The 22,366-nt window shown below is 39.6% G+C and overlaps 1 protein-coding gene across 10 annotated transcripts in view; it reads right to left on the reverse strand.

Annotated features, from left to right (window-relative positions):
* The window catches only part of LOC124167378 (rho guanine nucleotide exchange factor 11), a 558,219-nt gene that overhangs the window by 185,415 nt on the left and 350,438 nt on the right, over nucleotides 1-22,366 (reverse strand). For all 10 annotated transcript variants that reach the window (XR_006866674.1, XM_046545401.1, XM_046545404.1 and 7 more), the window contains one exon: nucleotides 1,629-1,704. Coding sequence is in view for 9 of the 10 variants with exons in the window: in XM_046545401.1 (XP_046401357.1) it covers nucleotides 1,629-1,704 (76 nt within the window). In the remaining variant the exon portion in view is untranslated. The remainder of the gene's footprint in view (nucleotides 1-1,628; nucleotides 1,705-22,366) is intronic.

A 22,366-nucleotide genomic window follows, 5' to 3' on the forward strand; every position in this document is an offset into this window, starting at 1 on the left:
GCTCCACATGCTGTTGACAACGTTGTATGACTAGGCGAGGGTGTGAGGTGCATTTGGGGGACAGCGATTGGCTGCATGCAAACTGTGCTGGCGCAGGGTTCTCCTTTTGAACTGTCATCTCTCGCCGGGCGGACTGTAAGCCCAGAGCGTATCCCCCGAAATTCCACTGCACTGCAAAGCAGATCAACTAGGAGAGCTCGCACTCTTTGGTATCATGAGTGGTTAATTCGGGCTGATGGGGCGAAAAGCGAAAGAAAACAAAAGCTGACGCAAAAGCGGAAAAGACGTGCACTACCCTTTCGCTGACTTCGGAATAATTCGCGAGGCGGAAGGATACTCGAAATAAATCGCAACCGCCATGGCGAGAGACTACCCGGAACAAAGCGAGCACTTCCATAAAATCAAATTTCGGCGATGCGAACGCATTGATTAATTTTGAAGCAAGGAAAAAAACGAAGAAAAAATGGTAAGAAAATTAAAGAAGGATCGATTTTAATTTCGCTGACCAAATGTCACTATGATCTAAAGCTGGATTTCCCAAAGAACGAGGTAGAGGACGATGAGCAAAATAAGTTGAAGACAAACATGGATTTCGCCTCATTCTCAGCGTTGCTGAAATTCTTTTATTGGTTTTTTTGGTTGCTACGTCTCATTGTTACAATTAATTTGGTGGATCAAATTATAGTAAATTTACTCAAAGTTATTTAGAAAATTTTAGCCACGTAAATTAAGCTTGATATAACTTGAAAACGTCTATCACTAGCAGATCAGATATCTAAAAAAAAAGAGTGTTAGTTAGGTTTCACAAGATCCACGAGTTATGCGCAAAAGTTCGCGCTGTTCTTCAGCTAAAATATTTTTGGAATAAAAATGGCCCATTATGGAAATAAAAATAATTTTCTCTAGGATTTGGCATCAAACGGACTCAGTAAGATGAAAAATTTCGGAAAAAAATACGAGAGATCATTTTCAAAAACCATCTACATCTCAAACGTGAAGATTTTATCTCAGAGTAAACGCAGACATGAAATTTTTATTTCCGAGATGAGTGTAAACTTTTATCAATGGTCCACTCTACCTGCTCTGTAAAATTCCAAGATGATAAGTTAAGTTTCAAAATAATAATTAATGCTATGAAATTGGACTGGTTGCGGTGGAGAGACCTCTTAAAGATCATAAATATTATCACACGGGCTCACGTCAAGTCATTACCAACTGTAAGGGTATGTTTCGCTGCAGTATGAAACAAAATTGAGGAAAAAATTAGAAAAGAAAAACTAAAGAAGATGCATATAAAGATAACCTCTCGATTACCCGCCTCCCGATAATATATTTTCCGGATTTTCCGGGCTAATTCCACCTCATTGCGTATAAAATTAAAAGGATATTCTGAACGCAACAACGAAGTAACTCTGAAATTATTTTATGTATCCCACTAAAATACATATAAATACGTATGTAAATACAAATATTTTCCAAATTACGAAATAAAATTTCGGATACTCCGGCCACATTCATTCTTGATTATCCGAGTTCTTTATATTATTCGGGCCTCGCCTTACATACATTAACACGGAAAATAGAGAATATACTATAAATGTAAAAGTGGGGATTTTTGAGCGACTTACCTTCTGCACCCGCTCCTTGTAGCTCTCAGATCTGTTTATGGAAGTCCCGGTGGCTTTCTTCCCCATTTGGTGCGAGCTGCGGAAAAGAACAAGAAAATGTTATGAGCGATAAAAAGATGCGATTGCATGCACGAGGGGAGACAAGACAAAACATTTATTTATTGACATAAAATATAACAATGAATAGGGCGAAATACCAAGGAGAATTTACAGTTTTACTGGATGACAACTATACATGAACTCCGAAGATTCTGACGAAATGGATCGAAGTGTGTCCGTATTGAAATGATATGGTGCATTATTCCACAAAATAATTTTAATGCAACGCAGTATTCAATGTTACTACATAACTGTCAGGGCGCAAATGATTTTCAGTGCAGCTAATTTGCACTTAAACGGAAGGTGTAGGGGAAATTAGGAGAGGAGGAGGTACTGGATGAAAATACCGAAAATATTAGAATTTATTTTTGAGGAATGTAGAAACTAACAATTCGAAAATCTTCAAATAATCAGAAGAGTAGGTAAAGCCTTAAAAAAATTCTCACTTTATTATTGAACAGAAAGCAAAAACTGAAATAAAATGGGAACAATTTCTCTTTAAAATACGAAGTAGAGCCGCGTATTGAGTTAGGGGCTGAGATATTAATTAAAAAAATACAAGTTGGAATATAACATAAGTTCAACAGATTCAGGCTTAAATAGGTGGAAGTTAGGCATATTTAAATAAATAAAAGATCGTAGCACTTTTCCGCATTTTTTTACTTCGCGTTTCGGCTTACAGAGGCAGCATCTGGTACAAGCCGTTGTACGCAGTATAAATACTTTTATTAATTTAAATATGGGAATATACCACTGTAAGTTATGCCTCGACAGGCATTCCTTCATCGACTCATAATCATTTATATCACCGAAACCAGTTCCTTATCAGGGAATATGCAACGTACCCTATGACATTTCGAAACATAATACTGCCAAATTCCAATTTCATGCCACAACGTTAGATGTTGGACAAAATTAATTGATTTTCAGCGTCTTATACGAATATTAATAGTATTTTCAGTAACTAGCCAGTAATCCCGGATTAAAATTCATCCCGTGATATAATTTCAAAACCTAAGAGACATTTAATGATTATCAAATTTTCGCGATTATTTGGAAATATTTAATTGTGAAATTAACCTGATTCGACTTTCAACAAAGAATTTATTTGCTATTAACTCAAAAAGTTGCCCGATAAAGATTTACCTTTCATTTTTATAGAGTTCCTTGAAGTGCAAAGCACACCATACGAGCTTTTTTGTCATAACGACATATACCTTCTTGCATTAATCAACATGTTTTACACTCATAGACCTGTTTAAAATAACAATTGCGGTTTTTCATATGACACGTGGTCGTTCACTCTGCCCCGATATCGCAATTTATTAAAACAATTCGGTACATGAACGGGAAAGATACGTTACGAAAAACAAGCAACCTTCCCAATTTAGCCATCCACCTGAAAGTTTAAAATAAGAACACGCTAAGATTGCCGCCCACATATCATTAGTTGGTGATGTCATAAGAGGTTCAGTTAATGAACTCGTTCACATAGAAGCACGCACTGTGGAATGGAATCACACACTAGAGAGTGATCAGCGACGAACCACTCCAGGGCAATGCACAAGGTCGAGTATTAGCCCGGAATGAGTTCTTTACGTCATCAATTCATCTGCGAAAGGGTGAATTTCGCAGAATGCTCGTCGCAAATAGTTTTGTGAATTGGCGACGAAACCAAATACGGACAGAAAAATATTCAAACACTACCATAATCGGCGATAAGATACAATTGGCTAACGAGTCCACTTCCATATTGACACTGAACGAGAAAGAACAACACACAGGGTAAACCAGGGACGTAATGTGTGCAGGAAGGGGATTGGTATTGACAGTGGCGAGAGGAATGGCCAGGAGAAAGGGTGAACACGATTGCTTCCCCTCCCGACTGAACAACGGCAGGGGTGCAGAGACGGGAGCCAGGTAACGGCGGGGGGAGTAGACACACACAACAATAGCCGACGCCATGGCTGCACTTGACAACGAGGGCCCACTGCACAGAGGGCGTGGGCATGCAGGCCTATTCCGATGGAGAGAATCCGAATTGCATATAGGTATAGATTACTTAAAGAGCCAATCTGGTATTCTAGATGACGGAAGGGCCATAAAGAAATGTGCAGCACAACTTTCAAGATATTTCATATCGTCACTCAAGACGGAATGACTTTGGTGCAGGCACAAAGCCTCGATTTCTTAATTAGACTCTTAATAATGGCTGCGAATACGTTGAAATTTGCTGACAACATGTCTATGAAAGCATCCTTCAGGATTTTCAACATGGGGAGCAACTATACCTGATACAGAGAAGAATTTGATTATGAATATGCTGAGGCCAATGGCAAGATATCAGCCGAAAATCAATAAAGTCAAAACTTAGATATTAGTATGCAACAAAAGGGGGGTGTCCAGTACAAATAATTAAGTAGGAAAACCAAACGTGGAAGAGTTGACAGATTTTTGCCACCCAGAGACCTGAGTATCCAGCACTAGAAGGGGCTGTAAAGAAATGGAGAGTAAAATAGCAAAGGCATAGTGGGCATTCTACGTAAAGTAGACTGCTTACAGCTACGAGCATAATAGTAAGGAAAGAATTCATTGGATGTTACCTATTGAGAATGCTTCTCTATAGCAGTTTTTTATTATAGTATTCTACCGATTAAGGTAGGTTTCCATGGATTATTCAAGATATATATCAAGAAGTGATCTGAAAGCCTCCCCTTCCTTCCAGCACTGCCTTCTTTAATTCACTGTAAGGCCTACTCTCTTTCAATCTATCTAAAAATCATATTCTTTTCCGTACCCTCCATCGTTTCCCTAACATTCTACCCTCTAACACCATTTTCAACATCCCCTCCCCGCTAAGCACTTACTCCATCCATACCTTCTGTCTCCTCCGTATCTCATCTAAAAGCTGCATCTTCTCGCCAACCATACCCAGCACTTCGTCATTCCTTTTCCTATCCGTCCATTTCACCCTCTCCATCCTTCTCCATACCCACATCTCGATTGCCTCCAATCTTCTCTCGTCTTCTTTCCTCAGTGTCCACGTTTCCGCACCGTAGAGAGCTACACTCCAAATCAAACTCTTCACTAACCTTTTCTTTAAACTCTTACATAACGATTCTCTCAGAAGCTCCTTCCTACTCATGAACACCTCCTTTGCTAGTTCAATTCGCTTCTTGATGTCTTTGCTACTCTGTCTGTTTTCCTCTAATGTGCTACCCAAATAGTTGAATTGCTCTACCTGCCCAAGTTTTTCCCACCTACTTTTATCTCGAGTCTCACATTCCTCGCTCACTAAGTCTATAGCAGTGAGTACTGAGAAACACCGATCGAGTAACATTTTACATGTGTACTATAGTATTTTTTTAACATTAAGCAACTTTACGCAGCAATCCACTCATTTTATAAATGCTATTTTTACGGATATTACCAGTGTGTCCATGCCTATTACCATTCGTGTGGGGCAGTGCCTACGAACGCGCGGAAGAGAAAGTTGTCAAGGTGTTGTGCAGCGAGTAGGCCGAGAGGCACACAAGAGGAAATGCAAGCAGCTTATGAGACTCATAGATCCGCTTCAGCGTCGAAATTCCAGGGGGTCGGGAACACGCATAGCATATTAGACGAGCGGCCATTTCTACCTAGGCCAACTTTCCGCTCTATTTATACGCGAGTCTTATGAAAATTGGCAGAGGAGGCAGTTTGAAGGGGAAGGAGGCAGCCACCCACTGACCGCAGCGATACTCTGCGGCGAGAGTGAGAAATTGGCGGCGGGTAAACTTAATTTAAGCAACGGACACCTTTGCGGATTTAAATAAATGAAAGATCGTAGCACTTTTCCACAAAATTTTTTACTGCGTACAACGCGTTTCGGCTCACTGAGCCATCATCTGGTACAAGACACTGCAAAACATTTGAAAATCATTTTTATACCCTAGAGAAAGGGGGTTGGGGAGGATTTGACATCTTTGAAGGGGGGGGGGGCGGGAACACTTCCAACAATTGAAGCCTGAATCTGTTGAACCTTAACAAATCACCACTGCTGAGAATGTGCATCCGATAAAAGAAATAACACATTGATCAACTCATCATTTGGATCTGGCGCAGTCAGACTTGATTCGTGAACTTCATCAAATACGAAGTAAAGCGGTGCGATTTTTCAAAAAAAAGGGAGAAAAGAAAACGTTTTAGAGCATTAACATTTGAATGGTGGCCTATAGAGAGACTGTGGCTACGAGACAGGATTGGATTGCTAAAGCAATGAAGAAGAGACATATTTAAGAGCGACACGGAGAACAAAACCTTAGAACCTCACGATATCTTTTTAGTCCCACAGATCCAATAACATAAGAAAGATATTTAGCCGAAACGATACGCATAGGATTGCGAATAGAGCATGAGTAAGAATTTGCGACGGTAATACAGTTTTACCACTACTAATATAGTTTTAGTATACTATTTTTACCGACGATAATATAATTTTAGGAGCATAGGCATAGAATTTCAGGCAGACCTCGCCTGTCAAACCGAAGGTCCCACCTCCATATTCCGGGGAGTGAGTGGTTTAAGATGTGTTTGTCCTCTATTGAATTGCTTGTAATCGGGAACAACTTAAGGTAATATAGATATTATATGTATTTGCCGTGGTAACTTATCTTTACATTCCATTATCCGAATTCTATCATTTCTTACGATTTCAAGTCAGAGTGAAAAGGCCCAAATGAAGATTGCTCAGTTAATTAGCACGTCGGTATTTTATAGCGATAGCATGTGCGAGTGAACAGAACCTTGGCAGAAGAGCACCGGTGCTGAGAATCCTCGGTAGAAATGATGTCCACAAAGAATACGAACTGCGTGTCCTTTTATAGCATTCCGTAACTCTCCATATTAGCGCTTCCTGCGCTAATGTGCTTCAATGGCATTCTATCGCCTGTCCACCGATATTGTGCGAAGCGATGCGTGATTTATGATGATGCTTAGAAATGGACTGTTTCATGCGATCATTCCATTGCATCTCGACATCATGGGGCCACCTCAAGTTGTTAATTAATTATTATTGGCAAACCACATTCGAATTTTCAAGAAGGAAACATAACCTTAAGACAGTTAAGGTGATACATAATTCCTTAGAATTTTATCAAATTGGTCATAATTTAAAACAAAAAACAATTTTCATCTTCCTAAGGGAGTAGGAATATTAACTCCTAACCACGATCGTTGTTGAAACACTTGATTTCAAATGGAAAGCATTAAGACGAGACAGTCCAGAGAGAGACAGCATGAATTAAATCGATTAGTTCTTACACAAAGATTATAACGACAAACTAAAGTTGTGCACGCGGTATCCTTTAGAATTTGTTCTCAAAAGAAAATAAATAAACGCCCCACCGTAGGTACTCTTTTTTAAATTATCACGAAAATAATTTCAGCAGTCGTATTTTTTCTAGCTGATGACTGGAAGTCGTTAGTTTCCGTTTGCCAACGTCGTGTTCAGAAGCACTGAATAGATTTAAACAACAGGAGTTTTTTTATACACACCGAATAAGAAAATTCTTATATAAATGCACTCAGAAGTGGCACTTAACTCACTTAGTGCTTTAAATACTAGAAATACGCTATGAATAGGTCAATTGCGATATGTAGAAATTCTTGGATTCTTCGACCGTTAAATAAATAAATAACCGATTATCCCGAAGTACTTCTCTATTGTACCAGTAGACAATGCTCACCACAACCAGCCAGTTTACAATGCGATAGTAATTTTGTCTGTGTTGTGCGTGTAGTGTTGTGTACGAGACCCGCATTTATCCACTTTTCGATCCGTCCCAACTTCTCCGCCTATTAGCGACGAAAACTCGACTTTATAACCCTTTCTGAGCTAAGTTGATGACGTAACGAACTTGTGTCGATCGTGTCGGCGTTTCTCCGCCACTCCTCGTTTCTGTGCTAGAGACACGTTCGGTCGTGTTGTTTTCATACTTTAGGGAGCGATCCCTTTTGTCAATGAACGGTTCTTCTCGAGTAAATTGTAACCCATCAAATGACGTCATCCATCCAAGACGACCTACACAAGAAATTAACAGCTGTGCACGTGGTCCGGATTAAGTCTCCACTCTTGGCTCCGTGCGGGAAGGTAGCTTAGGTCACACGCCTTTTAGGCGGCTCGCGGGGCATAAAGTAGATGTCCCATGAGAAGATATCAAAATTCAGATTGTTCACGACAGATGACATCGATGACTTTCATGAGATTGACGAGGAACATGTGTACTCTTTTAGGAAAAACTATCCTGGTTGCCTGTCAAGGACAGACGTAATTATCTGTTCAGTGCTTTCCTAATCTCCTTATTCTCCACCTCCGAACCGAAATACCTTATAGATATGTTCGAGGACCAACCACAGTTCCGCACTATGAATACTAGAGGCGCGTCGAATACTAGAAACCTTTACTCCCCCACCCACAGAACAAACAAATACCATCACTCCTTCCTCGCAAGCTCAACAAAATTATGGAATTCCCATCCCATCAACTTAAAGAATATTTCAAATGTTCAGTCCTTCAAACCAAAACTTCGTTCTCACCTTTCCCGCAAAACATAATTCAGAAATCTATAATTCATAGTCATGTAATCGAAACTTTAATACCCAATAAAATTTGCAACGATTTTCCTCTTTTTTTACAATTTTTTGGTTTATTATTCATTAAAATGTTATAAAATGTTATCAACTGTCAAATTTTTTATTTATTATTATGTTAAAAATACCTTATTAAATGACACATTTACGTTTTCATGTTACGATTAAATTCATCTTGATACACCGAAACTGAATTGTCTACTGCAATATGCTATTTATTTCTGTTTATATGTAATTCACTTATAATTAATATGTTATCAACTGTATAATGTATGTACTTTGCTCACCACAAATGCACAATTTGTGCTCTTAGGGGTATTTTACCCAGAGCAAATAAATATTATTATTAATATCGATATCAGCAACAGTTCACAGCAAACACTCGTCGAATCAAATCGATCGCCACCAACCCTACGCGATTGCACATATGAACAACAATGGCGCCAAAACGTTCGCCGACCGCTTCCTCGTTGCGAAACATCCGCTTCCAGAATGGCGTGACGGAAGGAAGGAGGACTAACCGGTTCTGAGAAGAAGCGAGGAAAAAATATTCACAGAATCTAATAAGATTGAATCAAGGAGTTCAAAATACTTACTGCTAGGCGTATTTTCAACTTGCTAGATGGAATAACCGCAATGGAACTATTCATTCATTTTCACTTATTTCACTATCGATTGTGATGGAGTAAAGATGGGAACTGGGCGTCGAGCACATTATAGGCTAGATTTACTTCGCATATTAGAAGAGTATTATTTCTCAGGTGATGCGAAAAATATCCTTCATTCACTGTTGCATTGTGGTAGACTCGATTCTACCGTGGCTAACGGATTACATCACCAGGGTATTTAAAACCCACGACCAATGAGAAGAGCACCCTTCGGTTGAGGCAAAGCGGAATGGCTAGCTCCAAAGATAATCTCCTTTTTTAAGAATACCTATTAGCTTTCACATTTTTCACGAAAACCTGTGTTTAAATGAACAAATAACACCCTTTGTGATTTCCATTTTAGCAGAGTACCGAAAAAAATCGTTTATGCACCGTACTGAAAATTAAGGAAGTACGATATACGATTTAGGATTGATTATTTTCGCTATTCCGCGAGTAAATAATGCTATGAACTTATTTATCTACCGGCTTATCTGAATTATACACTAAATTCAACATTCTCAGTGAAAGTGTGCACATCAAGCGATGTTTCTCAAATTCATCAATCAACAGGTTTTATCATTCTTCGCTGTCATCGCCACTCGGATTGGAAACCTAAAATTGTCACCAATTACCGTTTCGTTTACGTATTAGTTCAGTTATATCTTTATAATATGTGAATATATTGAAGAATGATCGCAGGATCATGCCCTGATGACGATGGGCACTTCGTTCATCGAAACGTCGTCCGAGATGGAGTTGGAGAACCTGCAGACCCGGTGGAAATCCCAAATAACCTTCCACAATGTGAATATATTATTTAATGCATGATATTGGTTGTCATAGGCAAAGGAAGCAGAAGTTGCGTGAGGCCGTTCCCACCGTTCACCCGCCCTAATGTTGTCCAGGGACAAAATACAATTGCAAACTAAAGTAAAAACCAGCACAATAAATTCTGATCATTAAAAGAAATTTAACGCATTAAAAGTCGAAATATTCACACGGAAAGTACGCAGTAATCATCTCCAATTGATGCCCATCATCTGAGGCTTAAGCTGCTGTCGAAACTAATGGATTCTGACGTGTGGTTTAAGCAGACATAAAAAGAAAGGGTTTCGTAAACTCCAGATCGTTCGATATCGACAAAAAGCATTGAATGTGTTATATTTATATGTGAGAGTACTAATAATGAAATCCATTCTATCGGATGCGGGTGAATTAATGCTGACGACAAAAGTGTGTTGACAAGCAGTTACGATAAAGCCAATTTATTAATGCCTACTTCAAGAGCGTATTCACGGAGCCTTCCGAGAACTCACCCGAGACCGATGACAATCCCTGTATACATAAGATGCCAGCTATTGACATTAGTACGCTCGGAATAGAAAATATATTGAAATCGCTTAGTCCAAATAAATCACCTGGTCCAGAGGAAATCCCTTCTCGCGTATATAAAGAACTAGCCTCAGAAATTGCCCCCTACTTGCAGTTAATATTCAGTAAATCCATCAAGCAACACGAAGTACCTAATGACTGGAAAATTAATAATGTAACGCCAATATTTAAAAGTGGAGACAAGGAACAGCCATCTAATTACAGGCCGATATCTTTAACGTCCATCTCATGCAAAGTCCCTAAACACATCGTAGTCAGCTCGGTAATGAAACACCTAGACGCGCAAAACATATTAATGGGAACTCAGCATGGATTCAGGAAAAGCAGATCGTGCGAAACTCAGCGCTTTTCGCCCACGATATTTTAGTCTCCGGGGAAGACAACATTCCAGTAGACGCGATTTTTCTTGATTTCAAAAAGGCATTTGATAAAGTACCCCACGGAAAGTTAATAATAAAACTGAAATCTTATGGTCTAGACGAAGAATTAAATTTGGAAAAATGCGTCGTAATGAATTTCTGGAAGAAGAATAACTCCCTACAGCGTAACTATATCATTCGAGGCACCCAATTAAAGGCGGTTGAATCCGTGAAATATCTAGGAGTTAGACTCAATTATGATCTATCGTGGAATAAACATATTCGAGAAATAACCGGTCAAGCTAATCGTAAAATGGGTTTTATTAAAAGAATATTAGGAAAGTGCGACGACGAAGTGAGAGAAATTAGCTACTTTTCCCTCGTTAGACCACATTTGGAATACGCTGCCCGTGTTTGGGACCCTCATAAAAAAGGCTTAATAACAGAGTTAGAACGCGTGCAAAGAAGAGCTGCCAGGTATGTGAAAGGTCGTTACGATAGTCTTGTTAGTGTAACTGACCTCTTAGATAAACTCGAATGGGAATCTCTGTCGGATCGTAGATTGAAAAATAGCCTAAACCTTTTAGATAAATTCAAGAGCAGTGCCTTTTCTGACGAAGTTAACCATATCTTGCGGACGCCAACGTACTACGGAAGATCAGATCATATAAATAAAATAAGAGAGATAGATTGCAGAACAGACAGATTCCGAATGTCATTTTTTCCACGATCAATAAGAGATTATAACGGCAGCAATAGAACTCGTAAATAGATTGCATGACTTGTAGTGTAGCCTACTAACCTATGTAAAACTTAGTGCATGATTCTTAATTCAATTATTATTTCTAACAGCATATAATAGTATAGTTTGTTATTATACGGGACGTTTTATGGACGGTGTGGTGTGCATGTGGGAGTCCAAATGCATGCTGCATGCTGGTGATTGGTCACCCCCTGCCAAACACCGTAGAGGTGGCTCGCAGGGTATTATGTAGATGTAGATGTAGACAAAATATAAAAACACGACTGCAGGGCATATCCACGCTACACGTAGCAATATCAATTGAACAAAACAACAACCAAAGCAGATAAAGCGGAAAAAATACGTTAAATAACCATTAAAGAGGATAAAAATACCATTACGAATTCCCGGTTTCTGCAAAGTGTGTTAACTGAAATGTATAAGCAATCATGTAACGGTAGTAGAAGTAAATACCTGATTTCCTCTCCAATCACATCAATATCACGCTTCAGCTTCAAACTATTGACGAAATCTTCTCGTATTCTGAATAAATTAATGACAACCTACTTATGTCGACTCAATTACGTGACGTAAACAAAAGCCGCCATATTTGTTTCGCATGTGATCCCTCACCCATTTCACCCAACCGGAAGCTATGATCAACGATTGGTGGAATTAATTACAGCAAAATTATCTAACCCCCTCGTCTGACAAAAATAAATGAAAAGAAACCACAACCACGATACATGTACAAATGCAGGTCACGGCAATGGCTCCAGCATCATCCCCTGAAGATGAGGTGTATCTCGGCCTTCGAAACGTTAGAAAAAATTGACACTAACACCCGGATGGACACCCGAGAAAACCCCATTCAGTCATAGCTTCAAATAGTTATGCTATATTTCATTAAAATACCTTCCATAAAAAAATCAGTTCATATATCCCTAATTACAGTATATTTCCGCGGGGAAGAGTGTACATCGACCCTTCATGCATTCAGAATATTTGCATTCGCGAGGATATAGCACTGAAAATTAATGAATTCGATAGAAAACTTAGAATATACAAATAAAAATCGTGGAAAACAGAACTAGTTTTGTCTTATTTCCCCATGACAATCAGTTCGCTCTGATGCCAGCAAAACGAGAGGCGACTTCTATGAAAAAGTTTAAAGGCGCGACCACATATGCAGAATACTCTAACATTCACGTCCCTGAAGATGAATAAATACTTTTAGCGCAAAACGTCTCCGACGATAAATGCTACTCAAAAAAGATTCAACACAACAAGCCGAAGACATCACCAGTTCACACTCCAAGCAAAAACTCGACAAGTGTAACTCGCACACTGTGATTTATGAGCTCCAAAAAGAGCAAAAATATCACTATCCTGGAAGGACCAGGGTGTGAGCACATATCCACAATTTTCGATAGATGAGGAATCAACGATCACTGTATCCAATGGCAACCGAAGAGATGTAACTCCACTCCAAGGAGCAGGGTAAACTACAGCACAGCACAAAGCACTTCTCTCCTGGGTCACATGCACGAATATTACAATCGGGGATTCTACTGCGGGCCTCTACATACGGCGTGACCTACCGCGCATCTAAATAGGTTTACAAAAGTCAACACTAGCGTCGCTGACAGGCAGAGCGATCCGAATTCCACGGAGAAATAAGTTATGATGAGATAATTATAAATAATCGATATTTTTATTTGTGAATACATATATTCTTGACCAGTGACGCAGCGAGGGGTGGTTTTAGGGGATAACCCCCCCCCCCCCCGCCCCCCCAAGGCTCAGAGAAATTTTTAAGTTTAATCAATTTCACTTAATTGGACAAATATTACTTATAGAATACAGTGAATATTAATAAAATATCCCTCAGAAGTCCGCAAAACTCACCATTTTGAACCGTTTATATGAATTTTTGTTCTGCGGGAGGCCCCCCGCACCTCCCGCTTACCTAAGCGAGTATTCCACTCCCTCAGGCACCCCAGGATTAGTTATGCCTGAAACCCCCCTAGCCTTAATTCCTAGCTGCGCCCCTGTTCTTTCAATGCTACTCCCCGTGATTGAAAACGCAATATTTCAAATTCTGAGAATAAACGGATCGCCTTGCACTCTTCGCCATGGCACTGCGGACATTTTTGAAACCGATTTAAGTACGCCCAAAGTGGTAACGATTCAAGGGAGCGGAGGGAGGCAACTCCTCCACGCAACCTTCCAGGACACGTGTTGGACACAATTCACCAACACCACACAAACCACTTCTCTCTCCATAGGACACGAGGCAGACGAACACACACGTTCGACACGAACACAAAAGCAACACCTGGCGCACCTTTTCTTCCGATATAAGACGGTGGCCCTCCTGTGGAACTTCATGGCGGGATCAGACTCAGAAGCAGAGGCACTTATAATGACGATACGAGAACTGCGCGAGTGGACTGCGGAGCGAAGTGCGGCCCAACGGAAGTCGGAGGGGAAGTCGAGATGATAGAGAGGGGGAGGGGGGGCTCGATCCCCTCCCGCCCGTCGCCAAGACGACAGGGGGGAAGTCACCAACACATTTCACACACTGTGTGAAAAGACGACGCTGCTGTGTGGAGAAGCGATTTCGCAGTTCAAAAAAAAACGTAAGACGCGCAGAGAGTGAGCATCTTCCTTTTTTCAACAGGAAGTTCATCCGCGGCTCATGAACGATAAAGAACCAACACTCAATCCCAGCTCTTCTTATTTTTTTAACAATGAAAGAAAATAATCTTTCACCAATGAGATCCTGCTTCGCCAAATATCTAAGTAAGGTTAGCAGTGCAACCAAGATCATTTATTGACGTGGCATTACGAGATTCCCCAAATCAATTTCCCTGACAAAAATCTTCATTATCACTGACTTTTTTTAAAACCATTCTATAAAATATTAAATAACATTACGAAAATTTAGCAGCAAAAAATACGAATTACTTCATGAATGCATTCAAATTCTCTGTAAAAACTTTTTTTTTAATTTTTCATTGAACATGACATGTAAAATACGATTTGGTGCCTTTCCCGAGTATTCGTAACAATAATTTATCTCGGGTCCTCCACCGTCAATGGATGACGTCCTCACCCGTTGGAAGACCCAAGAAAACTTCTAGGAACCTGTAAAGCTTCACTATAGTCAAATAAAAGCCACGAAGTTGCGATCTCTCGGTCAGCGGTTCTAATGATTAGCACGCAATAACATACATACGTCAAGCAACGTGTTCTAATTGTCCGACTGATTCACTAGTCCACGCACGGCCCAAACCAATCAAGATACAGCCGTGAATTATTCACGTTGCATTCCTCGAATCAGCGCAATAGGAAAGGATTTTTTCATGGAAACGTCCTAGGGGTAGTTATCACCCAATTAACTTTAACTTTTTGCATCCCATAGTAATAGCACGGTTATCCATACAGACCTTTTTTTCACATTTCGAAATTACTCCCAATTACTTAGTGAAAATTTGTATCATTTGGCGGGGAAAGGAACGCTAGAAGTAATCATTTCATTACAATTTAATGAAATAACATAGAGAAAGTAGCAAAAAAAACCCAAAACAACGCTTGAATGTTTGTGTTTCTACATATGTCATGCATTTGCTATGATCGGTTATGTCATGAAACGGAATATCATTGTAATCATTTATCATTGTTATCAATGTAATAATTTGTATTGTATTTAATTTAATTTGATAGCAAAATGTAATTTTTGCTAGCAAATTACATTAAAGCTAGCAAAATATATTTATGTAATTTAATATTCTATTTGTTCTTACGGAATATTTCCTGAGCAATGAATATTTTTCTATCTATCCATCTACCTAAATGCAACGCCATTTACGCAACGCAAGCGTGGACCCTGACGCTGTGCGTTAATTCAATAGAGGAAAAAATCATTCGCTTCGACTGGAACACAGATCTCATGCTTTAGCAAATTAAGCTACCGATGCGCCCGATATAGTCCACAAATTTCCACATTTACCGAGACAAATTCGAAATTTGCCTCGGTAGCTTGATTGGCTAAAGCACTCGACCGGAAATCGGGGGATCCGGGTTCGAATTCCGGTGAAGGCGAATGACTTTTTACTCAGTGGAATTTTCGCTCAATTTGTGTATTGCAGGTAACTCCGTAAAGTCATCGCCGTGGATAGTCCCGGTATACTAAAATTAAAACACTTCATAAATGTCTACACTAAACGAATAATTTACTAGCGATATGTACATTTAAATAAAATGACTGTCTAACGATCGAAGCAAATGTCAAACGTTACTCACACATCATACTATCGCGTTTCATATGAAAAACCTACTATGGAATGTTAATAGTATGTCAAAAAAAATCAACTGATTTGGGCGTTACTTGGTGGAGCGATGAAATGTTCATGGTGAAACAAAACCCAGTACTGCATTAATACACTCTTGTGGCCGGATTCGATCATCGAATAATATTAAACGTTTACATGTACATGACAAAAGTGTTAAACTGGATACTTTAGAAATCACCAAATGCACTCTTGCACGTGACACCAAAATTTTAAATGATATGACTGTACTCTAATGCTATCGAAAACGAGAGGGAAGTGGATGCCGATGACATGGGAGCCCCAATTTTAAGATCGGAATTTGATGCGGCTGTAAGAGACCTCAGGATAAATAAAGCGTCCGGCATTAATGACATTCCTGCAGAACTAATTAAAAATTCAGGAGAGAAAACGTTGAACCGGCTGTGCAAAATCATTAGTGAAATGTATTCGACAGGTGAGATACCAGAGGACTTTGAGAGGAACATTATAATCCCTATCCCAAAGAAGAAAAGAGCGGAGAACTGCGAAGATTTTAGGACCATTAGCCTGACTACACATGCGTCGAAGATACTGACAAGGATCATCTATAGAAGAATAGAACGAAAAGCAGAAGAGTACTTGGATGAGGACCAATTTGGATTCAGAAAAAACAAAGGCACAAGAGAAGCAATATTGGCCCTAAGACTGCTCATAGAGAAGAGAATGGAAAAGAACAAGCCAACGTTCATTGCCTTTGTGGACTTAGAGAAAGAATTTGACAACGTGGATTGGAGCACAATGCTTGGAATCCTAAAGGAAATTGGGGTTCTTTATAATGACAGAAGAATCATCCACAGTTTATACAAAAACTAAGTAGCGGTGATAAAATCAGGGCCCAGCTGTGAAGAAGCAAGAATTAGGAAAGGAGTGCGACAAGGCTGCACATTGTCACCCGTAATTTTCAACGTTTACATTGAGAAAGCAATTAATGAAATCAAAGAAAAGGCATTGGGAGTGAATATTCATGGAGAAAAAATTAGCTTGCTAAGATTTGCCGATGACATAGCCGTTATATCAGAAACAGAGACGGATTTGAAAAATATTCTGGTTAATATGGGTAGGGTAATGGGTAGATATCAACTGAAAATAAGCACAAAGAAAACCAAGATCTTAGTATGCAGCAGAAGAGAAGAAGTCAAGACTAACATTAAAATAGGGAAGCAAAAACTGATAGAGGTGGATGAATTCTGTTATTTGGGAAGCAAGATAACTAGTGACGGGAGAAGTAAGAAAGAAATTATCAGCAGAATAGCCCAGGCGAAGAGAGCATTCCACCAAAAGAGAGACCTGCTCACAGCAGGAAACTTAAGTATGGAAGTAAAGAAACAATTTATAAGAACCTACATCTGGAGTATGCTCCTATACGGAAGTGAGGCATGGACAATGACCGCAGCCGAGAAAGCAAGGATAGAGGCCTTCGAAATGTGGTGCTACAGAAGAATGATGAAAATCAAATGGATCGACAGAGTTAGTAACAAAGAAGTCCTAAGAAGAGTAGGAGAGAAGAGAAGCCTCATGAAAACCTTAATAAGAAGACGGAACAACCTTATAGGCCACATCCTGAGACATGATGGCCTGATGAAGACAATCGTCGAAGGACAAGTGGAAGGTAAGAATGGAAAAGGAAGACCTCGAACAAAATATATGGAACAAGTGAAGAGAGATGTGAAAGAGAAGAAATACGTAGGTGTGAAAAGATTAGCTGATAGGAGAATAGAGTGGAGAGCTGCGTCAAACCAATCCTAGGATTATTGACCAATGATGATGATGATGACTGTACTCAAATGTTCTACTTTTTAAATCTACTGATTTTAAAATGTGACTTCTTCCTTGACAATCCCCCCCCCCCCATTAACCTCGTCACCACCTGACCTTCTATCCGCCTCTCTATCTATCCGCCTCTCTATCTATCCGCCCTACTTTTATATTTTGACCCTCTATCAAAACAGCCACCCCCCTCTTCCTCATTTAAGTCCCCCCCCCCCTCTCCTTCCCTCACACTGCTCTTGGGTTTATAAGGCTGGACGTTGTATGTAATTGCTCTGTTAGTCTTGATAATGGCGGTATAGACGTCGAACTTAGTTGACAGCTAATAATAAAAGATTTTAGGAATAATACTGGGTTTTGTTTCACCATGAATAGTAAGTCAAACTTATGAACAAAAATGCCCATAATGATTTGCGGATTTTAATTTATGAAACAAAATTAAATAAAGTAATCAAATTCAATTAAAATATAAGGATGACGATAGGCTTTCTTAAATAACCCGTTTGACTGATTGGTAGTTGATGGCTTGAAAAGATATTTGATAAGGTTCACTGCAGACCAACTATATGGGACGCGCGACAAATCTGTCAGCATATTAGCGGCGTAAGATTAGATAAGTGCGAATATAAAAATAATGTGAAAAGGCATTTTACATTATACAACTTGGAAGGTTGTACGATGTTGTTGAAGGTAGGAAAATTCCAATTTCGTGGTACAAGCGAAAGAGTGGTACAACTGAGGTTCCACAGAACCATACCCTGCGACCACCTCTAGGGTGTTTGGCAGTGGGTGATAAATCACCAGCATGCAATTTGACTCCCACATGCACACCACACGCTGCATAAATGTTCGCAGCATCAAGACCCAATCCCATGTTCTGCAGCGCATCGCTAAAGAAACACTGTTGAGATATCTTGGGGACTGCGTTTGACCCCTGATACGGCGAAAGTCTTCGATAACCTCAAAAAAACAACGCGGGACTTCCATCTGGAGTACGTTTACCCATTTGGCAGTGAGGCGTGGACTATTACGGCAGGCATACAGAGAAATCGAGGGTGTAGGCAATAGAAATGCGGTGCGACAGAAGAATGATTCAACGTATTGATGGTCTGAGCAATACGGGTGTCTAAAAGATGAGTAGGAAAGACGAGAGGCCTTATGAAAACCTTACCAAAGAATACGGAACAACCACATCGGCCATATCTAGACAATCGTCGAGGGACTAGTGGATGACAACAACGGAAAAGCCTCGAAAGAAATACATGGAACAGCTATGCTGTTAGTGTGTGCTCCCAGTCTAGATACAAAAACCCTTGAGTAGTGCACTCTTAGCCTATCCCTCGGCGGGTTTCCACACGATCACATCCCAGGTGATGATTGCCTAAGACAGTCGTAGCAAAACTTTTCGAACGCGATATTTCGAGAAAAGGCGATTGAAGAGTCTAATCCGGATTTTTGCGAAAAAAAAAGGCTGGAGGCGTGGTGAGATAGCTGGAGGTGTGGAGAAGAATAGAGAAGGTGAAGGGGACGGAGAGGAAGAGGAACGACGAAGTGCTGGGTGAGGAGAGGCAGCTTCCACATGGAATACGGAAACTAAGGATGGAGCGAGTGCTGAGCGGGGAGGGGACGCTGAAGAAAATGTTTGAGGGTGGAATGTAGTTGGGCAAACGAGCAAGAGGAAGAAAGAATTATGTTCTACCGTGAAATAAATATATTGAAAAAATAACCGGTCAAGCTAATCGTAAAATGGGTTTTGTTACAAGAATATTAGGAAAGTGCGACGACGAAGTGAGAGAAATTAGCTACTTTTCCCTCATTAGACCCCATTTAGAATACGCTGCTAGTGTTTGGGACCCTCATGAAAAAGGCTTAATAACAGAGTTAGAACGCGTGCAAAGAAGAGCTGCCAGGTATGTGAAAGGTCGTTACGATAGTCTTGTTAGTGTAACTGACCTCTTAGATAAACTCGGATGGGAATCTCTGTCAGACCGTAGATTGAAAAATAGACTAAACCTTTTAGATAAATTCAAAAGCAGTGACTTTTCTGACGAAGTTAACCAAATCTTACAGACGCCAACATACTACGGAAGATCAGATCATATAAGAAAAATAAGAGAGATAGATTCCAGTACAGACAGATTCAGAATGCCTTTTTTTTCCACGATCAATAAGAGATTATAACGGCAGCGATAGAACTCGTAAATAGATTAGATGACTTGTAGTGTAGCCTACTATGTTATGTAAAACTTAATACATTTTTTTAATTTTATTATTATTTCTAACAACATATGGTAGCATGATTTGTTAGTATGTGTGACGTTTTTTGGACTGTGTGGTGTGCATGTAGGAGTGCAGTTGCATGCTGGTGATTAATCACCCCCTGCCAAACACAATAGAGGTGGCTCGCAGGGTATTATTTGGATGTAGAAGAGAAAGTGGCTTTTAGATATAATGAGAGAGAGTAGGCTTCGTTGTGAATTGAAGAGGGAAGTCCATGAAGGAAGGGTAGGCGATCAGAATACCTTTAAAATTATCCATACAAAAGTATTTAATCGGTCGGATACATAAACATGACTCTCTTAAGCTAGTGCACAGTCGCCAAGAAAGAGCGGCAGTTACGCGAACTATCAAGGGATCCTGAATTGTGGAAAAATACAAAGTTGCCCGCGCCAGGGGCGCAGCTAGGAATTAAGCCTGGGGTGGGGTTTAGGTACAGTCACTTTCAAAAGTCGGTCCACATACCTGGCGCAGCCGTCTCTTTTATTCTCAGAAGTCGACCTTCGCGTATTGCTTACGCGTTCCTTGTCCGCTGGGGACCGATTTGATTTGACTGGGTTGTGCAAATAGTGCAAGTTGACTACTTTCACCCTCGCCAAGAGCCCCAAGCACGATTTCAAAGGTAGGAAGGTCCCGGACCCCCCCCCCCCCCACAGCCAAACAATTCCACCATCGAAGAAAGTGAAGAAGAATTTAAGAATTTTTCTGGCGAGTAACACATCGTGAGAGGAAGTGAGAGGGACATCCGTATCGTTTGGTGAATTTATACAGCACATATAGTACAAATAAAATTTTCAGAACATTTGAGCATAATAGTCCAATATATTTTTCGAAAATATGTTACACCAATTTAATATTGTCGTTTGCGTCACGGCTACTATCATGCTCGCGTTCACCCGTGTCGAAGGCGAAGGATTTTCAGACATTTTTCAATGTTTACAAGTGAATTATCAGTTTTAGTTTAAGTTTATTCTGAGTAGAAGTGGTGCCTACATTTTAAATACCGTAACTTATTCCCATCCTGTTAATATAAAAGAAGAAGTATTTTAATTTTTTACCAAGAAAAACCACCGGCAAAAAAATGGTTTTATGAAAGAAGATAATTTTTGCATTATATTTTTCAGATGAGCAATCGGATTGCCTTAAAATTGCTTTGAAGATAAATATAATTTTTAAGTGAAATAAGTAGCGAGATATCTATGGGCATTGAGAAAAATGGCAAGCTTTCAGGCCGCAATGCGTCGTAGGAAATGTCCTTTTCTTTCTGTGGAATACTCGTACATTAATATTGTTCGGTGTTTTTTAAGAAAATAGTGCGAGCAATATCAGCCTGGCATTATGATTGTGAGTCAACCATTTACGGTGGTTATGAACAAACGAAATTTACCTGCACTTCTGAAATGAAAAAGGGAGTATATTTGATTATTATGGAAGGTATATTGATAATGTTGGATGGAGTACATGAAAGAATTTACGAATCACCCCGCCTGCGCCCCTCCCAACTTAAACTTACCACTTTAATTAACAGTAACGCCCATTTGCATTAGAGCCCTTTCATTCTATCCAAATCCTTACCTTCATCTCCCCCCCCCCGTTCCTCAAATCTCTCCTCTAAGGTTAGCACTTCTTCATTTCTTTTCCTCTCCGTGCATCTCACCTTTTCCGTTGTTTTTTTTATACTCACATCTCGGTTGCCTTCATTCTTTCCTTATCCATCTTTCGTCTTCGTCTAAGTTTCCGCACCGTAAATCGCTAAATAACAAGCTTTATACTTGGTAGCTAATACATATTGTTTTTATTAATTACGCAGAAATAGTCATCAGGTACCCGACACGGTCTGTTTTTATCGGATGAAAACTATGCATGCGTAGTTTTTTGTTTGTAGGATAGTGATCAGTATTTGTTCACCCGTATGACTGCCACAAGGTATTCATTACGTGAATGTAAGTTATCTATCATTGTTGCGAAAACACTTATACATGATAATGTAGAGGAAATTGACATGCATGATATCACCAGGCGCCAATTACGACTGATTCTAGATGAAAAAAGAAACAAAAAATGGTAAAGACTTAGTTTGACCTCTCAGTGGAAGGGTTAAAGATAAAACATATACTAAATGTGCCTTAAAATGGTAAGAAAGAGGCAAAAAAGTCATGTAATTATAATGTTTCCGAAGGTTTTTTTTATCCATAGGAAAAATATTTTTACGACAACTATTTAGACATTCCAACTTTCCATGAACACGAAGAAATATGTTAATTACTTACTGATACCTCGAATACACGAAGCATTATTTAAACATATTCTTAGGGAAATGTTAGTAACGACTAGAATAAATATCATAACGAATTCAACGTAATAATTTGGCACACATAAGTATTTTTATTTCTCGTATGATGAGACGCGTATAAATCAGTAGGATAATATATATCCCAAGAAAATG

This window comes from Ischnura elegans, chromosome 10, assembly GCF_921293095.1.
Source record: "Ischnura elegans chromosome 10, ioIscEleg1.1, whole genome shotgun sequence".
Lineage (NCBI taxonomy): Eukaryota > Metazoa > Arthropoda > Insecta > Odonata > Coenagrionidae > Ischnura > Ischnura elegans.